Raw genomic sequence first — 21,406 nt, forward strand, 5'->3', positions numbered from 1 at the left:
CTTTTTAAAATTAAGCGGCTACACTGGTTTGAATTCAATTTTCTTTATATTGCGCCAAATCACCACAACAGTTGCCGCAAGGTGCTTTATATTGTAACGTAGACCTTACAGTAATACATGCAGCGAAAAACCAAATAACCATATGACCCGCTATAAAGCACTTTGGTGACAGTGGGAAGGAAAAACTCCCTTTTAACAGGAAGAAACCTCCGGCAGAACCAGGCTCAGGGAGGGGCGGGGCCATCTGCTGCAACCGGTTGGGGTGATTGTGTCTATATCTATTTTTACTTGACTTTGGCCTTTGACTTGAGATTATTTATATATTTTTGCAATTAAGAAAATGTTTTCTTTAAAAAGTTAAACTTTAACATGGCACATAAACAAGAAAATGTTTTAGTTGTTTGTTTGTTTTTGACAAATGTTGTATGGAGTTAAATTTTAAAAACTGCAATATTAAAAATAGAAACAAATGAACAGTTCGTTCTGTTTTTGAATATTTATTATTGTTTGTTAATAAGACAAAAGTATTTCTCCTGGGTGAGGTGTTCCAGGCATGTCCCACCGGGAGGAGGCCCCGGTGCAGACCCAGGGGCAGACCCAGGACACGCTGGAGAGATTATATCTCTCGGCTGGCCTGGGAACACCTTGGTGTTCCCCCGGATAAGCTGGAGGAGGTGGCTGGGGAGAGGGAGGTCTGGGCCTCTTTGCTTAGGCTGCTGCCCCCGCGACCCGGCCTCGGATAAAGCGGATGAAGATGGATGGATGGACTTAGACATGAGTGTGGGTGCAAATTGTTGTCTGTGTTAGCCCTGCAACAGACTCGTGACCTGTCCAGGGTGTACCATGCCTCTCACCCTAAGACAGCTATTAAAACCCAAACAAAAGGAAATAAACATCACAGTATAAGAAATTACCTGAATTGTCTAAATCTAATTAATCTAATTTGAGCTGATGCTGATTTTGTTCAGGAACAGGAATCCAGTGTAGAGAGGCCCAGATTGAGGTAATGTGCTCCTTCTGTTTTGTGCCAGTAAACAGACGATCAGCTGCATTTTGGACCAACTGGAGACAATAAAGAGAGGCCTGCTCCAAACCAAAGTGCAGAGAATTGCACGTAGGCCATAGAGTTTACTTTGGGTCTGAGAAGACCACCTTCTGTAAAGAGGACTGACTGTAAATGCATGACACACACTTCAGATCTTTATTCGTAAAAACTTTTGAAATCCATGGAAATTTTCCTACCACTTTATGGTCCTGGGATACTTTGTGATGGTTTATCACACAAAATCTCCCAAAACACATTTAAGGTGGCCGTGGTAACATGATAAATGTAGAAAAGGGAAAGAGGCTTAAACACATTTACTGTGAACACTTTGACTTGTTCCCTCCCTCTCCTCTCTGGAGGGGAGAGGGAGGGGAGACAGGAGGACAAAGGAGGGGGGAACAACTAAGCTGTAGTGCCTCTTCACTTCACCGTGAAATTACTTTTTGTGCAATACTTTTTGTTAATAGTCAAAGGTGCAATAGACTCCATATTTGAAATGTGCAATTCACTTGTATTTTTATTTTTATTTTATTCCTATTTATTCTATTTATCCCCTTTGTATATTTTATCTATATATGTCTTTGTATTTATATATGTGTGTATATATATAATATTCTGTAACTCTGTAACTTCTGTCAGTGTTGTGCTTTTTTGGAAACCGAATTTCACAGAGGAACCCACCCGAGGGATTAATAAAGTTTTATCTTATCTTATAATGATCTCGTTCTTATATGGTTACATTTGTTGCTGCTGTCCCTTTAAATAGTAAATAATTAAATGTTCTGGACTTCCAGTAAATCTCAGCATTGCATGTTCAGAGCCTTTTGAATTTCTTTTTTTTAAGATTTTTGTGATGCAACTGTAGAATAGTGATTTTTATGCCTTCAGTTCAGTTCACAAACTGCATTGTAAAACGTTTCTGTATTAAAGGTGAGGTTTCAAACATGTGATTATTTTTATAATCATTTTTTTTGCCTGTCCCATTTGGTTCCTTAGCCATCAGAATTGTCTGAAGACCAACAAGGAGACCCAATGGATTTACTTTGCCAAATGGATCATCGTGGCATTGCCGTATTGGTCCATTTGATCGACCTTTGTTGTTATTATTTATTTTTATTTTATTTTCAGTTGTTACAGATGGGACAGACATGAGTGAGGGATAGGAAAGGGAGAAAGAAAGATGAAGGAAAAGAAAAACAGAAGGGAAGAGGGACAGTGAGAGAGGGCACTTAAAAAGAGAAAGAAGAGAAAAAAAATTATCCTGGATCACTGTTGAGAGAAAAAGAAGAGAAAACAAGCAAAAAAAACAGAGCAACATACTAAACACAACACCATCACGTTAATCTCGCTAAGTGTAAACAGCAGTAAATATTGAATGCTGTTGTGTAGCAAGCAGGACCGACAGCGCGCAATGTGCTTGGAAATAGCAGCCAATAGAGGTGTAGTTTATGTCTATGAACAGTGAACACCCGTGTGCACACCTGTGTGGATCAGCGCGCTTATATTCAAAAGGTTTCCCCATGTAATGGTCTGCAAGAGGATGTAGCGAGCCATAGCCCCGTCCCCCAGGGCATGAAGCAGGCATGGAGGAGATCCAGGCTCCAGACGTCCAGAGGCCCCAGAGTGCAAGAGCCCAAGGAGGACCACCGGAGGGGCATCCGTGCCACCCTCATGGGAAGGGCTGAGGAGAGCCCCAGATGAGGGGTCACCCAGTAGCCACTGAGCAGAAGCCAGAGGGGGCTGCAGTGCCGGCAGCCAGCTGTGCCAGAGTGAACCGAGCCACCTTTAATTTGGTTTGTGAGGAATAGTTCATTTTCCTCACCAGGCAAAATCTTTTAAAGCACTAAACAAGGAAAAATACTGTGAATGCACGCTACACATCACCCTGCTGTTCCCACAAATGTGAAATAATGTGACATCTTTTAAAATGCATTAATATAAAGCAGTTTCTAACTATGACCACTGCCAGAGCCTTATGATGAATATATATTTGATTTGTCGTACACTTCAGACCACTTATCTGTCTCACCGTATGAATCAGTGAGACTGTTTAGACTCAGTGTGTTAGAGTTATATTGTTGGATTGTCATTTATGCCTAGAAATATATATTTATATATGCTTAGAAGTATATAATCATTTGTAGATTGAAAGAATGTCTCATCCTAGGAGGTCTGTAACAACTCTGTGTAGCATGAAGAGGGGGGTGCGTTCACTCCTCTCTAAAGTGTTCTGGCACAGATCACACACCTCTTGGGATCATTAGCAAGGTTGTATCTTCTCTTCTGATATACGGTATAGCAAACACACGTATATCTGTTTTAGTCTAAGTGCCTTTTGTTTAGATGAACTGCTGGACTTCCAGACCAGCAGGTTTAGGGAAGTCGTTTATGGGGTCACATTCTGACCCAACACACACACACACACACACACACACACACACACACACACACACACACACACACACACACACACACACACACACACACAGACAAGGTACTCTTTGTTTGTATGTATACCTATGTAGGACGTCATATGTTAATGAACCTATGTATCTTCATGTAACCTCAATAAAAGAGCAGTGTTATGAGTGAGCGGACAAGAGGAACAAGCGAAGGAACGGCGTTTGTCGAGTTGGTCTTCCTCTTATACGAGAAACAAAGAACTTTGCCTAATCGTATCTTGCTTTGCTGTGTAGTAGAATTGTCTTGAACGTCCCAGCGAATAGGTTTATGCTACAAACCTATCACAGTGTCAGAGTCAGTCAAAGTGTTCCTGTATACACTCCAAAAAGTTTCCATTTAATGTAAACATAGCTCATGGAACACAAAAAAAAACTTGACATGTCCAAATATGTAATGAATGGAAGACGAACACATGAAGTCTGCGACTCGTGCAGATTTGACTGTTTCTGGTTTCAGCACCTCAATAATTTGTTTGTGATGCAAAATGAACCAATAGCATCTCTGTGCTGCTTTGAGGAAACAAACATTAGATATGATCAGCTTCTGTTCCAGCAGAGAGGACCACGCACCGAGAGCGAGCTCTCTTTAATGGTTGGTTTTTCTTATTTTAATGACTGCATCAGAGCACAAACATGTGTCACAGCAGCCGGCCAACAGGAAAAAAAAGACCTATTTCTAATTCTAATACTTGAACTTCTGCTGTATTTAAATGCAGATGGCTGACATGTGACTGGCATTTGATATCAAAATAGCCAATGTGAAATAGGTCTGATTTAAAACACTCATTGAGTTTACAGTTACTATCATAGTCCATGTGAGCGGCTGGTAGTTTTCCTGTGTCCTGATTCAAGTCCATGTGCATACCTTGTTTTTCTTGTGCTACAGCTCTGCGGTTATGCCATGTGTGGGAGTATTTTGAGTTGATTTTGGTCAGTCGGTTGGGTTTGACAGCTTTCTGCTCTTGTTGTTTGCTTTGTCTTTTTGTTTGTTTATTGGATCTGATAACGTAAAAAACTTAAAATAGCTTAATAAAAATCTGCTTTTCATAATAAAAATATTTGACTCTTTAAATTATATCATAAAAAATATATTATTTTTTAAATAATCTTAAATTTTTATTCTACAAAATGTGCAACAATTTAATTTGTTTATTCTTTTTAGCTGATAGTCTGTGGGACCCAGGAAGACTGTATACCTGCATCTCTACCAGTTTCTGTGCATTCCAGCCTCTTCTGTTCCATGTAAGATGATTTTCTCTAAGGCAGGAGAAATTTTCTCCATGAAAACATGCAGACTTGGCCATTTTTACTTTACAACTTCACAATCAATTCTACCTCCAGGTCTAAAATACGTATAAAAAATTTGACCTAATACAATACTATTTATAAACATACCTGTCCAGCTGTCCAGTGGTTAATTCCATAAGTACATGGAGGCAGGATCACAGAGTAGAAGCGTACTCCATAATGTGTTGTACATTATTATATTTATATTATATGTATTTTTCATCTATTGTATTTACCAGCATCACGGTGGCACAAGCAAAAAAAGACCACACCATGGCACATGTTCAAATAAGGAAAGATTATTGATGACATTTATTTGTTAGAAAAATAAACATAACAATTTTTTCACCGCAGAAAATTAATGTTCAAAGCAAAACAATGGTGGCCCAATATCAGACAGAGTTGTGAACTCCACTCTGTATAGTGGACATTCATAATGAAGAAGGTCATTTTATTTTGTAGCTTCAAGCTGTTCTTCATGTTTTTGGCCACCAGATGTCACCAGAGAGGACTGTGCTGAAAAGCTTCGAGTAATGAACCGTTTTTCAATACAAGCTTCAACGTTTGGCAATCACGACTATTAACACATAAGAACCCAGTAGCATTTCTACTTTGTTTATTCCTTATTTGGAAATGAATCTGCCAGACAGGCCTTTGCTTATTAACGCAGAATTTCGTTCTTATTTGGATTTCCATAACACATGATCATCATACATTTGCGGGATTGGTTTAACAACAAATTATTTGACAGCTTTGTTTTACATCACACAAATGTGCATGCTAAAAAAATCCTGCTTTATATTAGAGGTATTTTCAACAACCTACTGCAGTTGCAGGAAACAGATCAGATTTCTGTAATAAACTAGTAAAGACATACATATATGACAAGAAAAGTACAAAAAGAGAACAGAAAATAACATTATGTATCATCAATACCATGTTCATATTATTGTTGTCAGTTCTTAATGCTGTTTAGCCAAAGCCATCAGACTAGTGCCAACATCTGTGTGGAAGCTTCTTTGTTTCAGCAGGTTTTGGAAACCTAGTTTCCAGTCATGAGGATAAATCAGCCACACGTTAAAGGATAAGACTGCTGAGTGGGTTCGAACTTACTTTTGTTAAGAGAAAACTAGATTTCTAAAATTGGCTAAGTGGGAACATGAACTGCCCAGGTGTGCTGCCATTTTGGAAATGATGTCATGAGTTCCCAGATCATGAGTTTGTCACATGACTGCATCAGGATGTTCAGTACATGTCACTTGTTAATTTCATTAGTTAAAAGTCATAGTTAAAACTTTAAAAGGAACTTTTCTCAGTGCTTAAAGGGGCGTGGCACCTGTGACTCTGTGGGTTCTCATTGGTTAATAGTCAGACTTCAGAGTGAACTGATCAACAACACAAGACTTTGTGTGCGCCCTTCCACTGCAGCGGCAAGTCATACTGCAGGCGATGAGAGGTGATGTTCCTGACATTGTGCTGTTTTGTTGGCTAATTTGGGATCTGCCACTGTATCATTAACCAAAACTCTCTTCTCAGCAACTGCTCTGCTTACACTCCCTATTTGAATTATTTTCTGTTATTTAATATAATTTGCCTTGTTATCTTTTTCTTCACTGATGCTGTTTCTTCAGTTAAAACATATCATGTTTCAAATGGTGTGTGTGTGTGTGTGTGTGTGTGTGTGTGTGTGTGTGTGTGTGTGTGTGTGTGTGTCTGTCACGGGGGTGCGTTTGTGTGACCTCCTGCTCACCAAAAGGATCATAAAAGCGGGAAGCTTACAACACAAGAAACAGAACCTTCACATGGGATGCGTCTGTGATAAAACACTACAGCTTTCCCCCAAAACCTCGACCGGCTGGGGAGAGGTAGTGTGTTTGATCACACAGTTTGAACCAGGACTTTACAAATTTAGGAAACACAATGACAACATTCAACAATTTGACTCTAACAGTGTGTGTGTCTGTGTGTGTGTGTGAGAGAGAGGGAGAGAGAGAGAGAGAGAGAGAGAGAGAAAGAGAGAGAATATGGCTGTCTCACTTATGAAGAGCCACGTGCAGATATGCAGAAGCTGACTGAGGTATAAAAATCTAGCTGTTTAGTTGTTGACTATACATATACATACATATACAGAGAAGTGTGATCAGGGAAAGTGGAGACACCTGAGGAGAATGAGACACAGGTGGACAAAATGACAGCAGACAAGACAAAGGAAGCCAAACATGAATGGATTACATACAGAGGACACGAGAGGGCTGAACACTAAGAGTGGAATTAACCATAAGACACCTGAGAACAAGGTTCAAAACTAAACACCCCAAAGAATACATTTCATAATTATAAGTATAAACATTAAACAAATTACGAGTCACAAATATGAACAAAATCCATTCCATCCCATCGAAATCCGAAAGTTTTGGTGAATTTAAACTAACAGATTTATAAGAAGATTAAAACAGGGATGGGGGGATATGTAGTTTTATAAAGTTCTTCCTGATCACTCAAAGTACTTTAACACTTTGTTTCATGCTGTAATTTGATTATTAAAAACAACAACTGTGGTTTAACAGTTTATTCATCAACAGTGAATTCAATTAACAACACTTCATAACCTTTATGTATTATTACTTTATATATAAAACCATCACCAGATTTTAACCACAACATCAATATAATAAAACCTACACATTGTATAGTGAATAGATTCTTTTTCAATAACAAAATTAAGTTTTTGTTGATGTAGGAAAATAAAAAGTGCGCTAAATAAAACCTAAAGGAGATAAGAAGCTGTTGGTGCTGTTTACAGTGCTTTTAATGTTTAGAACAGAAGAAATTAAACTTATTATCATCAGGCTTACTGACCCACTTCTGCTCTCCTGCTGTCTCCATGGCTCCAGACATGTCACAGACATCAACTGTGCTGTTTGAGTCCCAGTTATTATATCCAATGACCTCATCAGTGACCCAGAACCAGAAGCCCAGAGTGCAGGTGTAGCGCAGCCCCAGCCAGACAAAAGCAGTGGAGGCGTCTTTTGCTTGTTCCTGGAGCCACGCCTGCTCCTGGTGGTTGGTGATGGAAATCAGATCATAGTGTTTCTCTCTGCAGTAATAAAGGGCTTCCTCCCAGGTTTTCTCTTCACGGATCAGGATCACGTTATCTGTCACCACAAAACCCAAAGAGCTCTGAGTCTTTGCTGTGCTTTATGAACAATGACAGACATGAACCGTCCACACTTACAGAAACAAGACAAACAGGCACAAACATTTGGACAGTGTTAAGTCTAATTGTTGAATGTTGCCATTGTGTTTCTTAAATTTGTACAGTCTTAGTTCAAGCAGTAGGATCAAAGCCATCCCTTTGATCCTGACCACCTCTCCAACCACTCTGTGCTGGGGGAGGTTTTATTGTAGATACATCCTCTCTGAAAGATCTGTTTCTTTTGATGTAAGCTTCATGGGTTTACGACCCTTTGGTCAGCAGGAGGTCTGACACACACACACACACACACACACACACACACACACACATTCTTACAGAAGTTCACACATATACATAAAATGCCTTATCTTAGGACCATGTGGGCGTGGCTTTGTTCTGACGTGTTTTGTGTGAACAGTCTCCCAATAAAAGGTAGCAGGAGGAGGTCAGATCTGGGGGTCATTTTCGTGGTGGACACAGACGAGGCCTCCCTTGCGCAAATAATCGATCGATCGACTGTCTTGTTTTCTTCATGATGAATAAGTCTCTAGTTAGCGGGGCTTGTGGAAACACAGACCCAACAGACAGTTACACCTGTGACTGTGTAGGTGAACAGTTCTAATGAATATTTATATAGTAAAGATGAGAAAAGACAGAGAGCTTTGTTAGGAAGGAAGAGGTTTAAATATATAAAATATCAGTAGGTCTGCATTGAGTAAGACTCACTGTACACATGCAGTAAATTTGTTTTGCAGTTAATAATTAAAGGTTGTCCGCAGTTTTAATAAACAGTGTGGTTAAATTGTACATCTCAGACGGAGTCAACCGAGATACAAAAAGATAACTGACCCAAATCCTCTCAGTGCACTCCACACTGTATATAAATGCCACTTGTTTTGCACATATTCAACTCTGTATATTTTATATATATTTTTTTTTTTTTTTTTTTTTTTTTACTATTTAATTTGTAAAAATGTGTATACACACACACACACACACACACACACACACACACACACACACACACACACACACACACACACACGTAGGAAAATATTTAGTATACACATCCAGAAATGCATACACTATTATATATTGTACATATATTTATTAGTTTCAGGTTGGCCATTCTTGTATTTTGCTCGTTTGTGTTGTTGTGTTTGCACATCTCTGTTGCTTGTGGGGCTCGCACACAAGAATTTCACTCGCATGTGCTGTGCCAGTGTGCCTGCACATGTGATGTGACAATAAAAGTGATTTGATTTGATTTGATTTGAGTCCAGCAGTTCATCTATTGGACAAATAGCTGAGATAAATCTGTGTAAACTCACCATCATAGCAGAAGAAAGGCTTTCTTTGGTCACATCCAGCAGAGCTCCATCTTCCTGATCTCTCTAACAGAGTCGTAGCACATTTCCTGTTGTTTAGTCCATCATTAAATGAGTCCATGTCCCAGTATCTTAAAGAGAAGTTACTCCCATCTGACCACCTCCAGCTGTCTCTGAACAGGCCGATCCACAGTTCTTTAGAGTTCTGCAGCTTCTTAAACTCTTCACTGTATATCTGATCGAGTCCACTGGCCAGGTCAGTGTGATGCTGTCTGCAGTAGTTCTGAGCCTGAGTCCAGGTCACAGACTTATCATTCAAATGAAAGGTTTTGTTGTCTTTCATTGTTTCTGTCGAGTCAACAGAAAAACACAAAAACATCTTTATCAGCTAATTTGTTTCATTCTTCAAACTGTCTCTTTCAGGAACATGTGATATAACTCAGATTATAAACGACATTATAACATTATTAAATATTGTTTCATCATATTACTGTTCACATATTCTCACCGTCATAGCAGATGAACTGAAATGTGTTAGTACATGGATAATCTTCCCACTTGTCTACTGTCCTCACACAGTTCTCAGGGGTGCCACCATAATCATTTGGCTGTCCATCTCCCCAACAGGTCTTATTTTCAGTGTATCTCACCCCCGGCAGAGACCAGTGCCACATCCTGTTGTCTCCTGGCTCGCTGTACAGTCCAATCCAGGCTTGTGTTTGACTCTGTGCAGAGTCTTGAAGTCTTCTCATGTCTGTCAGGTCAAACACTTTGGCCAGGTCTGTGTAGTTCTCTCTGCAGTATGCCCGTGCTTCATCCCAGCTCATCTCTTCTTTAATAAAGTGGTACTCATACAGCTGACATGTGATGAAGACACACTGACCTGAAACAGAAGAAATACTGTTGAATATCTGCTGATACAAGCAGGAAACTCATGTTCCCATCAAACTGTCCAGTTTACAGGTCAATCCTTGATTGTCTCAGTAAGAGTTCATTTGTTTAATGAGTCCTGATCAAACTAAAGGATTTCAGGTGGAAACAATCAGGAGCCCTGGTAAAATGATCACTCACCCATCAGAAGAAGCAGAAACAGACTCCACTGCATCGTCGCTCTGTCACATGAAAATGACTTTTCTGTCATTTGGAGGAAACAATGAATCCAGCAGCTCTTCAGTGTTTGATGGACACGCAGCACTTTATATTAAACACAGATATCTAGTTTGTCACACACTGCTGTAAGAAATATATGATTGTTCTTAATAAATGATCATCTGTTTAAAATTGTCCAAGAAGAAAAAAGCAACAGTTCAAATGTGGTCCACACAGCACCTCTGTACACAGACATGAAATGAGCCTGCAGGTTTGAAACTTACATCTGGTTCTTCTCTGGTGTTCATGCAGACAGCTGTGCAGTAAATAACCATCTGTACTAACACACTCTCTCTTTGTACTCAGTATTTGAATTTTAAGATACAGATTTTCCCCCGTCACACAAAGACACAGTGTAGATATGGCTTATGAATGGACTTGTTTATGGAAAAAAGACATAAAGCACCTCACTGTGGACTGTCCAGCAAGCAGGAACAGGAAGTTTTATTCTAATTTCTAAAAATTATTTCCTTGTTTATTTAACATTTTCTTGATGTGGGGGGTGCAGGGGAGGGCTATGACAGCAGAGGTACACCTACAAACATCGCCACCACAGTGACACACTCCACTCATGCTCACATGAATCTATATGACCTCACAGGCCAAATTTACAATATAGGATTTCAAGTCTTAAGCCAGCTTTTTAAAATTAAGCGGCTACACTGGTTTGAATTCAATTTTCTTTATATTGCGCCAAATCACCACAACAGTTGCCGCAAGGTGCTTTATATTGTAACGTAGACCTTACAGTAATACATGCAGCGAAAAACCAAATAACCATATGACCCGCTATAAAGCACTTTGGTGACAGTGGGAAGGAAAAACTCCCTTTTAACAGGAAGAAACCTCCGGCAGAACCAGGCTCAGGGAGGGGCGGGGCCATCTGCTGCAACCGGTTGGGGTGATTGTGTCTATATCTATTTTTACTTGAATTTGGCCTTTGACTTGAGATTATTTATATATTTTTGCAATTAAGAAAATGTTTTCTTTAAAAAGTTAAACTTTAACATGGCACATAAACAAGAAAATGTTTTAGTTGTTTGTTTGTTTTTGACAAATGTTGTATGGAGTTAAATTTTAAAAACTGCAATATTAAAAATAGAAACAAATGAACAGTTCGTTCTGTTTTGAATATTTATTATTGTTTGTTAATAAGACAAAAGTATTTCTTATTAGATTACATGAAAACTAAAGTAATCACTCTAATCTGAACATTTGCTCACACTGATTATGGTAAACCAGTATTTGCTCAGGTTACTTTAAGCATATTACTTTTATCACTGAATACAATAAACTCGAACTCATATCAAGTAACTTGTAAATAACTGTTCATATAAAGCCATTATTAAACAATGTGTACATTGGTAATGGTAGATGCGTCTCACCTGAAAACACACATAAAAAACATAAATTGAAAAGATATATGAGCCTGATTAACCTCACTGTTACAAATACCATTTGTGCATCATTAGCAAAGCTACTGTACTTGAAGCTCACTTTACCTGCTACCAACAAGGGTAGCTACCAACTTTGATTACTTTTAATCAGTTTCCAAAGTTATGCTTTACTTTAACATGTTTACAACAATCTTATCATTGTTACTGTTTTACATAGGAGTCATTTTGAGGACAATTACTCCACCTGGGTAATAAAATAAAGAGGCACGGATCATACTTTGTTTAAAGCGTCAACTACAGGATTTATTCTGCAGGCTTTCCTATAAGGCTTCTTCCTGAGAGCATTGTGGCATCTTTAGGGAATCCAGTTTGATAAAACTTCAAGTGTAATTAGATAAAAACTGAATCTGAACAAAAAATATTACTGTGGTGTCCATTTTTTTAACTTGCGTTAAAACATGGACTGAACTGTAATCCCCAGAACTTATGCACCGTTTTTAAATCTCATGACTTTTTAACTATTATTTTAATCCATATTTATGTCTTAAAACTACATTTTTAACCTTTCACAAAGACTATGTAGCATAAGTACCACACTGTTTTTTTTTTAGATCATCATAATTACTTAAAGCTGGTCTATGTTCAGCATTGCAAGTAACTAATCATGACTAAAAAACTAGTCATATTTCACAATTAAGAAAAAAACTTGCTGATGTCCACTCAGGAAAAGGGGGATTTATAGTCAGGGTTGGGGGTTAGGATGTGATCGTTATTATGGTTACAGAGCTGTAGTGCGGTTTTGGGATTAGAGTTTGATGTGTTGTGTGATGGTGTTTACACACTGCAAAACTGTAATATCACCACAATGTGATTGGTCACTTGGACTGGCATCAGTTTGATGATCCAGGAGCAACACCGTCAAGAGGATACACATTGTGCTTCTTTTTGAGCAGCTTAACTAAACACAGACACACAACGAAGAGTGAAAACTACTTTCCTACGTCTTTTACAGTGTTTGAAAGAAGACAGTGATCACATGACTGTGGAATCTGCTTTATTGAGGAAAGGATCAGGAAGTGAAAATACAACAAACAGCTGACAGCTCAGAGTGTGGTTTCATCTTTGCATCCATCTGTGTCTGTTTCTGTGTGTGTGTGTGTGTGTGTGTGTGTGTGTGTGTGTGTGTGTGTGTGTGTGTGTGTGTGTGTGTGTGTGTGTGTGTACGTACACTGGAAAGTCACACACACAAACACCCACAGAGCTCCGCCCCCTCCAGCCTTACATCCAAACAAAGCAATCAGACACTCAGTTTCCCAGCACACACCTCGCTGTCCTCCGGCCAGCACAGACCAGGTCCATCCTGGAGGAAGCTCACCTGAGCAGTTCCTCCTGTCAGACAGCTGTAAAGACTCTGAGAACACTCTGCACACTACATGATGACTCCACCACTGAGGCTCCAGTAGATCCACCACAGTCCAGTTTCAGCCTGACTCAAACAGCCTGGATCAAACACAGAGCTGCCAGCTGCTGCTGCTTTTGCTTCCAGCTATCAGACAGAAGCAGAACCAGCTCCAGGTCTACAATCAGGATCCACTACTGGGAACCAGCATCAGTCCTGGGGCACAGAGAGAGAAAACAAGGAGACGGCTCATCATGAGAACAGGACCTGTATTGCTTTAACCAACAGCTCCAAACTGGTCCCCACAGTCTGCTGGTGTGTAGCAGCAGATGTGCCGGCACAAAGACTAGAAATCTTTTATGATCTATTCAAATGAATCATGAGGATAAATCAAAGCAGCCTGGAGCAACACCTGGTTTTGGACTGATTGGGGAAGAAGTCGTAGACTCTGCAGAGCGCCAAGGCAGGATGACGACCACCAGGGGGCATCATGGAGTGAAGCCTGGCCAATGGCATCACTGGAACATAAAAAATAAAAACAGTCTGAACACAGAAGGGAAACTTTGACACATAATAAACTGCCAGCTGTTGGCAGCTGAACACATGAAGAAGAAGCTGAGACGTCTTCACTAAAAGTGCTTTTATAAAACCTCCACATGTACACCCGAACACGTTGTTCTCCATGAGACCAAATCTCACTCAGATCTAGAAACACCTGGTACCCTCACACAGTTTTAATGTCTCACTGATGAAGTTGAATTATGAATATTTTTTTCCAGTGGACTGTGTGTGAGACACCCGGTTTTACTGTGAAAGGAGCAGAACTGCAGACGACACTAGTTTTACATAAAGATGAAACCATCAGCAGCAAACAGTGAGTCACCTGACTTAGGCAGAACATTTGTGAAGCAGAGCTCAGAGTCGGGTTTGAAGAACATCTCCTTCTGAGGTCTCCACAAGCTCAGAGCTGCAGGATCTTTGTTCCAGTCCTCTGCCTGTTTCTCACCGAACCTGTGAGCCAAAGATGTATCTGCAACACAGAGAACGAGGGTCAAAGGTCAAAGGTGATGGCTCAGGCTGAACTGACACGTCACAGTTCTAATGTTTTTTTGCCTAAAACTTAAACCCAACAATCCAACTGATCCAATCAGTCCAAGTTATCCTTACTTTGGACTAACTGAAGCCCTTCAGGAGCTCCATTAGCTTCTGGAAGTCACAGCTTCTCTTTTCTTTGTTGCAACTATAGTCTGGTGTTAATTAATTTTAGTCTGATCTAACCTGGTTTTCGCCTGGGATAAACTGGTTTTAGTCTGGTTTAAACTGGTGTTTCAGTGAGTGCTGGTCTGACCTCCACTCTTCCTCCTGTAGATGACTCCAGCCACAAACAAGATCAGGCCCAGGATCAGTCCTATGGCTCCAACTATGATCAGTCTCTCTGTTTCAGGCATGGGCGGGACTGAAGACACACAGGTGAGAGTCACACAGGTGAACGGACACACAGGCAGTGTACAGGTGTGTCGATACAGACAGGTATTTACCCCAGTTAATAATCAGTGGTTCATCCAGGCTGGCGTGCTCCACCATACAGGAGATCTTCTCGCCAGACCTTCAACACAAACACAAACCAACATCACTGATATTTATCTGATTTATCTGATTTGTGTGATCAGCTGATGGTTACCTGATCACCTGTAACACATTTTATATCATGGACATGACTCACAAAGGTGTGGAAAAGAGAAATTATGGAAATGTTCACATAACTGAATCAGCAATCGTCCTGTTTTAAACTTTCAACAATATTAAACACAATCTTGGGGACTTCCTGTTTTCGATCTCAATTTTCAGACAGTTCCTGCTGAAACACTCGGCTCTGCAGAAACTGGAACCTCGGATGGGTTCAGTTTTAGCAGGAATGAGGAAGAAGAAGAGGGAACAGCTTTCACAGGCTGAGCTGTGAATATCTGCGTCTGTGGACGATGTTATGGTTATTCAAACTAAAGTCCGTGAGCTGGAGCCACAGAAGAAAACCTGGACAAAGATCAGAGTTAACAGCCTGTGCTGAAGGATCAGACTCTTCAAACATCACCATTGAAGGAGTTTGGTGCTGACAGTGGAATTATCCTGGAGAGGGCATAGGTGGTCAGACTGTCCAGGCAAACAAAGAGTCCTGGTCCCAGGTTTGACCTGGACTCACCTGGGTATGTACTCCAAGTGGGAGTGGACCTGGTAGAGCCAATCACCATTTGCAAACTCTTCAGTGGAAGTGATGTCAGAGGTTGTTTCCTGTCCATTTCTCAACCAGCTCACTTTGATCTGTTTGGGGTAGAAGTCATAGACGCTGCAAACCAACATGGCAGGATGGTGACAACCAGGAGCCATCGTGGAGTGAAGTCTGACTGATGGTTTCACTGGAACATCAGGAAGAGGAGGAGTGTTTTTACTTCATTCAAAGTTAAAACTGCAACACAATAAAGCTGAAGTGACTTTATAAATATAACAAGCCTGAAATGGTCAGCCTGTTCCTGTCAAACTAACAGAACTACAGAGAACATGTAGCTTTAACTGAATGTGTCAGATTAAACCTTCAGCAGTGTTAGCTGTAAACTAAGTGCAGAGAGTTCAGTCAGGACATCAGTGTGATGAAGTTTATATGATGATCTCATGATGTCACAGAAACACTGACTCACCTGACTTAGAAAGAACTTTTGCGTACCAGATCCCAATGTTGGGTTGGCAATACGTCTCCTTCTGAGCTCTCATTGCAGCAAGCTGTCCAGGATTATTGTTCCACATCTCTGCATTCTTCATACCAAACTCAGTGTATCCAACATACTTTCCCACATCACTGCTGAACCTGACAAACTCTATCTTGTTGTAATAGTACGAGGTGATGAACTCGATGTCCTGCAGCTCAGTGGAGTTAAACAGGCAGCGAGTTGAAGAGTAACACTCATATCCATCTGAAACACAAAGATCAGAGAATCACTCTCCTATAGTAGTTCGGGAAACCTTTAAGAACATGTTGTTGGAATGATATGATCATGATAGCTTCACCTTATTTAGATCATTAAGCTTACCAACAGAGTATCAGTTACATTTCATATATATAACAACAATTCACAAAAATAGGGCAGACCTTATAGCAAGGGTCTTGAACTCCAGGCCTCGAGGGCCGGTGTCCTGCAGGTTTTAGATATTATCCTGTGTCAACACACCTGAATCAAATGATTAGTTCATTACCAGGCCTCTGGAGAACTTCAAGATATGGGTTGTGTCCCAAAACGTAGGCCGCATCCTTTGGAGGACCTGGCCTTCGTGGTCTACGTGGGCCGGGTCCTTCGAAGATCGAAAAGGCTGGAAATGCGAGGTTGTGAAATTGGACGGTCTAGCCTTTAGATTTGCATCACCGCTTTGTCGGTGGAGTTTAATAAACTCAGCCGTGTGCGCCTTTCTATCTAAAATATTACAGGACACTGGTGTAAATTCTCGACTTTCTCACACTTCTTTTTAATCAGTTTTCTGTTTAACATTTATATCAAATGCGGCCACCGAAGGATGCAGCCTACGTTTTGGGACACAGCTATGTTGAGGAAGTAATTCAGCCATTTAAATTAGCTATGTTAGATCGAGGACACATCTAAAACCTGTAGGACACTGGCCCTCGAGTTCCCTGCCTTATAATATTACAGAGGTAACCCCAACAATCTTAAGATGAGTAAAGTTGGCAACATTTGAAAAGAAAAACTTTTTTAAAGACAATTACAACCAACAGAACCAGGATCAGGAAGAAGCGCTGCCATGACAGGTTGTGTTATTGAAGAACAAAAAAGGAGAGCACAGAGACACAAGACAAAACACAAAGATGGAAGACATAATTTAATGCACCAGTGATGTATAAACACATGGGAATCCCCCAACAGCTACACCTATTGTAGCATAACTGAGGGAGGATTCAGGGTCACCTGATCATGCTCCAACTATATGCTTAAGCAAAAAGAAAATTTTGAAGTCTAATCTTAAAATTGGGCCTGATCATTCAAGACCTTGTACGTAAGGGGAAGGATTTTAAATTGGGCTCTGAATTTAACACAACCAGCCAATTGAGAAATCAGCTAGTTAAATAAATGTTAATATGCACATTGAAGGATATATCCTGGTTAAAAATGTCAAGAGTCCTCACAGTGTTACTGGAGAAAATCCTGTACAGTTTTTCGTTGGATGCCATATTTCTGAAGTTTTTCTGAGGTTCAAATATGAAAACCTCAGTTTGTCTGAATAAAAGAGAACAGATCAACATGTTTATGTCTTTAAGACATACCTGTATGTTGTGGCAACATTTCAAAACAATGTATTTTGTTAGTGAATAACACGTGATGTTATATCCTCCTGACTACCAGGAAAAAAAATGTTGTCCAATCCAAAAAAATGTTAAATCCCCCAATGTTTGTAAGGTAATTAGAAGACTGAAATAATTTTTTGGGAAAAAAAAGTTCACATTTTTTAGATATCACATGTCCACTGCAGAGGACATTGGAAGGCCAAACGTGTAAAAATGAACTTTGATGGCAAACATTTTCTTCAACTCTTCACCAAGGAGAAGTTTGAACTCAAGGAACTGTAGTGGTTTCTTCCCCCAAAACTGCAAGTCACTGCTATACTGAAGCCACGAGTTGGTGATTGCCAGATCAAAAAGTAGAAAACTGCACATACTGTCAATTTCTGAGTGTGAGGGACCATCCTGTAGAAACTCAACATTCGGCAACAAGGTCCACGTCACCTATATTGATAGTGTACTCAGCAATTGCCAGTGGACTTGGTACATGGACAAACCTTTTGTTTTTCTTAGACCATCTTGTGCGTCTGTCCTGAGGTTGATTGCCATAGGCAGAGGATGCCATGACAACTGTCCAACCACTTAATGACAGCAAGTTCAGGTCTGAGTACCATCCCTGATGCTCCTCCTTCTTTCTTCTTCAAGGGCTTATTCCCTATGATCTTCTTCATCAGACAACTCAAGATCTGGGTTTCCCTCATCAAACTGCAATAAATTTCTTTCTGCTTCTAAAAATGACTCCTTTTCTGGTCATTTAAAAAAACAGAACAAAATGGAGGAAATGACTACAAATGTCCACTATGGAGGACATTTTTTAAACACTTCAATACTATACTAAAATGAAGTTAGAATTAAGCATACTATGTTTTAATGTGTTATTAAGAGACTTATTTAAAATATGCTAACAACATTTATAGCTAAAAATTGCTCAATAAGAAGTTTTAGGCACTTACTTTTCTTCTTCCCATAAAATGTGCTTGCAGCGATGGCCGCCATGTTCCTTAATGAAAAAACTAAAGTTCCCAAAGCTCCACCCCTTCACATTTGGTATCATTGGAAAGCCCTAAATGTCCTCTGTAGATACCAAAAGGAGGCAATTCTGTAGTATGCAGTGCATGGGAGATATTCAGGTTTAGAAAGGTGCACTACAGAGGACAAATTTGCATTGCTGGTAGTCAGGAGGCTAATGTCATAATACAATGTTGCAGAAAAGTCTCTGTGTGACTGGATAGTGTGTTTGTAGGGAGAGTCTGAATAGGAATAAGCAGAATAAGGAAACAGATCAGAGCGTCTTCTGCATATAAATTGACATTTAGCTTCATTCGTGTTGGAATTAGCCAGATGTACAGTTAAAAAAAAAGGGGGAACTGTGGAGTCTCACTGTTTTTATGAGTTCAGTTAAGAAGAAGAGACGTTAACCACTTCTCACTTTGTTTCATGAGTTGTTTGTTTCTAGTGTCTTGCCTTTATTTTTACTTCCCATCTCTTTGTATAAACTACATGTACTCAGAATTTCAAGTTAAGACCATTGCTTTTTTTTCCTCTACAAAACATCTTTGTGAAAATTTATCAAACGCTGCATTCGATCTTTATGCAGATGACACAATGATCTATTGTTTAGATACTTCAGTAATACAAACTCAAGCTGCATTTGATGATGTTCAGGCCCATAAATACAAGCTCGTGTTAATCTCAAATGGCAAAGAATGTTAGCTATGTTTCCTAAGATTAAAACCATTCAATGGTCACATCTTATAAATACTATTATAGATCAGAATTTGTCATTTAAAACTCACATTTAAAGGCTGGTGAGGAAAACCTTTTTGTAACTGTTTTTTTTTTTTACCTTTTTTCTTTATTTTATACCTTTATTTTGGTGATCTGCTTTTCATGAATGTCCCTGCTTAGTACTTGAAGAGGTTGGGGACTGTCTACCATGGTGTTTTCTGTTTTATTACTGGCTGTGGAAATTGACTACATCACTGTTTTCTGTATGCTGCTACTAAATGTCCATCCCTGTATATCTGGAGACTTTCTTTTGGTTTTTGGTCGGTCTATCTATAAATCTCTCCTTGGGCTGATTCCCTCTTATCTGTGTGTTCATATGGGTAAAAACTATAACCAATACAGCCTTTGTTCTTACAATATGATACAATTGATTGTTCTGAAAATCAGAAAAGAATGATGTAAAAGGGCTTTTAAATATGCTGCAGAAGGAGCTGAAATTGTGAGAAATGGTTACCCTGTAGGAGTTAAAGTCAGTTTTAAAGGAGCAAGAGAATAAACTCTTTTAGTCAGTGTGACTGTTTTTAATTGTTGCTCTTAATGCAGTTTTTCAATCTTTTGTATGCAATATAGTATTTGTTTTAAATTATTGTAATGTGTTGTATATTGTTGTTTTTACTTTTACTGCCATGATGCCTGGTCTCTCTTCCAAATGAGATTTGAATCTCAATTAGATTTTTATCTGAATTAATAAGGGTTAAATGTTAAATACATAACATTTATGTACATTTACTTTACATATAAATAGTTCCTGGTGTGAGACCAGGAGGACACACAAATCCCTGTGGCACAGCTGATGGACCCGGAAGGTTACTTTTATAATTGATTAAATATGAGCAAAGTAAAATAAAGCAGCAAAATGATCTTTCTGAAATTATTTGTTTTATTCAGCAGTTTAACAAGTAGACTGATGGATGAATTCATTAATCCAGCTGTAACGCTGTAAAGCTTAATGATAGCTGAAGCAGTGAGTGTTTGATTAGTGTATTGATCTTACCTGCTGTGCAGATGTTGATGAAGAGGAGGGTGAAGCATAAAAACTTTGAAGCCATGTTCCTGGGTTGTGCTGGCAAACTCTGACACAGTCTGACTTAAAGCTGCTGTAAAAACCAGAGTGCAGGATCACATGACCACAGCATCAGCTGTTACCAGGAAGAAATCTACAGTGGGGCAAAAAAGTATTTAGTCAGCCACCGATTGTGCAAGTTCCCCCACCTAAAATGATGACAGAGGTCAGTAATTTGCACCAGAGGTACACTTCAACTGTGAGAGACAGAATGTGAAAAAAAAATCCATGAATTCACATGGTAGGATTTGTAAAGAATTTATTCGTAAAAAACACGGCCCCAATAACACTGGAATACTCCACCAATGACAATAAAGGAGCTCTCTACATATCACACCTTTAAGGAATATCTTAAAAAACTGGTCTGAAAAAAAAAGAAGGTCAACTGATCACCTTCCCCCAGAATCCCCAACCAGTAACTTACCTGTGAAATGTACTTTGCACTCAAACATCCACCAGCTGCAGCAGAGCTCAAATGTATCTTCATTCAGCTTGAATGTTTAATTTTGTATTTAAATGTAACACTCAGAAGCTGTTTTTGGGTTTTCACATAACATTGATGGGTTTATAAACCAATAATTAACTGTGATATGGCATTTAAGTGACTAAATAAAGTGTGGTTTGAAGACAGACCAAACTGGCTCAGCAGCCTTGTGCCTTCTTCTTCTGCACCCAGTGACACAACACTGACTGGTTGTTGTAGAAGATGAGAACATCTTGTGGCAAAGCTTGCACAATTATATTTTATCATCAATAATTACAACAATAAATAAAAACATGATAACAAAATGAAAGGAACTGAGATGAAAATAAATGAACTCAAATCTTTGTCAATAAATCTTTAATGAAACAAAAAACCTTCTGGTTCACATCACTGTTCTCTGTCATCAAAAACTCTGTTAATAATCAGTCCAAGTGAGGACTGGAAGGTCTGCAATCATGCTGACCTGCTGCTG

The 21,406-nt window shown here is 39.4% G+C and overlaps 2 protein-coding genes across 2 annotated transcripts; both read right to left on the reverse strand.

The window, feature by feature from the left end:
- Positions 1 to 7,602: 7,602 nt before the first annotated feature.
- Positions 7,603 to 10,459, reverse strand: LOC146634802 (putative C-type lectin domain family 20 member A). Its single transcript, XM_085343041.1, has 4 exons — positions 10,390 to 10,459; positions 9,827 to 10,201; positions 9,322 to 9,666; positions 7,603 to 7,949 (listed from the first exon to the last, which is right to left on the reverse strand). The coding sequence occupies exons 1-4, from the start codon at positions 10,457 to 10,459 to the stop codon at positions 7,603 to 7,605; spliced, it is 1,137 nt and encodes a 378-aa protein (XP_085199167.1).
- Positions 10,460 to 12,910: 2,451 nt separating this feature from the next.
- Positions 12,911 to 20,447, reverse strand: LOC146634803 (H-2 class II histocompatibility antigen, E-S beta chain-like). Its single transcript, XM_085343096.1, has 8 exons — positions 20,382 to 20,447; positions 15,954 to 16,226; positions 15,461 to 15,674; positions 14,802 to 14,869; positions 14,612 to 14,719; positions 14,147 to 14,293; positions 13,676 to 13,781; positions 12,911 to 13,479 (listed from the first exon to the last, which is right to left on the reverse strand). Exons 1-8 carry the CDS (start codon positions 20,434 to 20,436, stop codon positions 13,458 to 13,460), a joined length of 993 nt encoding a protein of 330 aa, XP_085199222.1. The 5' UTR covers positions 20,437 to 20,447; the 3' UTR covers positions 12,911 to 13,457.
- Between the last annotated feature and the right edge of the window lie 959 nt (positions 20,448 to 21,406).

The sequence above is a fragment of the Diplotaxodon limnothrissa genome, linkage group LG3 (genome assembly GCF_057381915.1).
Source record: "Diplotaxodon limnothrissa isolate DT_005_m linkage group LG3, D_limnothrissa_male_GT1.1, whole genome shotgun sequence".
In the NCBI taxonomy this organism is placed as follows: Eukaryota; Metazoa; Chordata; class Actinopteri; order Cichliformes; family Cichlidae; genus Diplotaxodon; species Diplotaxodon limnothrissa.

What these genes read in the sequence shown, in the direction of transcription:
- LOC146634802 (XM_085343041.1), bottom strand. Translation starts at nt 10,459, where the DNA reads ATGACAGAAAAGTCATTTTCATGTGACAGAGCGACGATGCAGTGGAGT. An exon ending in GTTTCTGCTTCTTCTGATGG is followed by an intron (nt 10,202 to 10,389) that starts GTGAGTGATCAT and finishes CTTCTGTTTCAG; the next exon opens with GTCAGTGTGTCTTCATCACA. An exon ending in TCAGTTCATCTGCTATGACG is followed by an intron (nt 9,667 to 9,826) that starts GTGAGAATATGT and finishes TTGACTCGACAG; the next exon opens with AAACAATGAAAGACAACAAA.
- LOC146634803 (XM_085343096.1), bottom strand. Translation starts at nt 20,436, where the DNA reads ATGGCTTCAAAGTTTTTATGCTTCACCCTCCTCTTCATCAACATCTGC. An exon ending in AAAAGTTCTTTCTAAGTCAG is followed by an intron (nt 15,675 to 15,953) that starts GTGAGTCAGTGT and finishes CTGATGTTCCAG; the next exon opens with TGAAACCATCAGTCAGACTT. An exon ending in AAATGTTCTGCCTAAGTCAG is followed by an intron (nt 13,782 to 14,146) that starts GTGACTCACTGT and finishes TTTATGTTCCAG; the next exon opens with TGATGCCATTGGCCAGGCTT.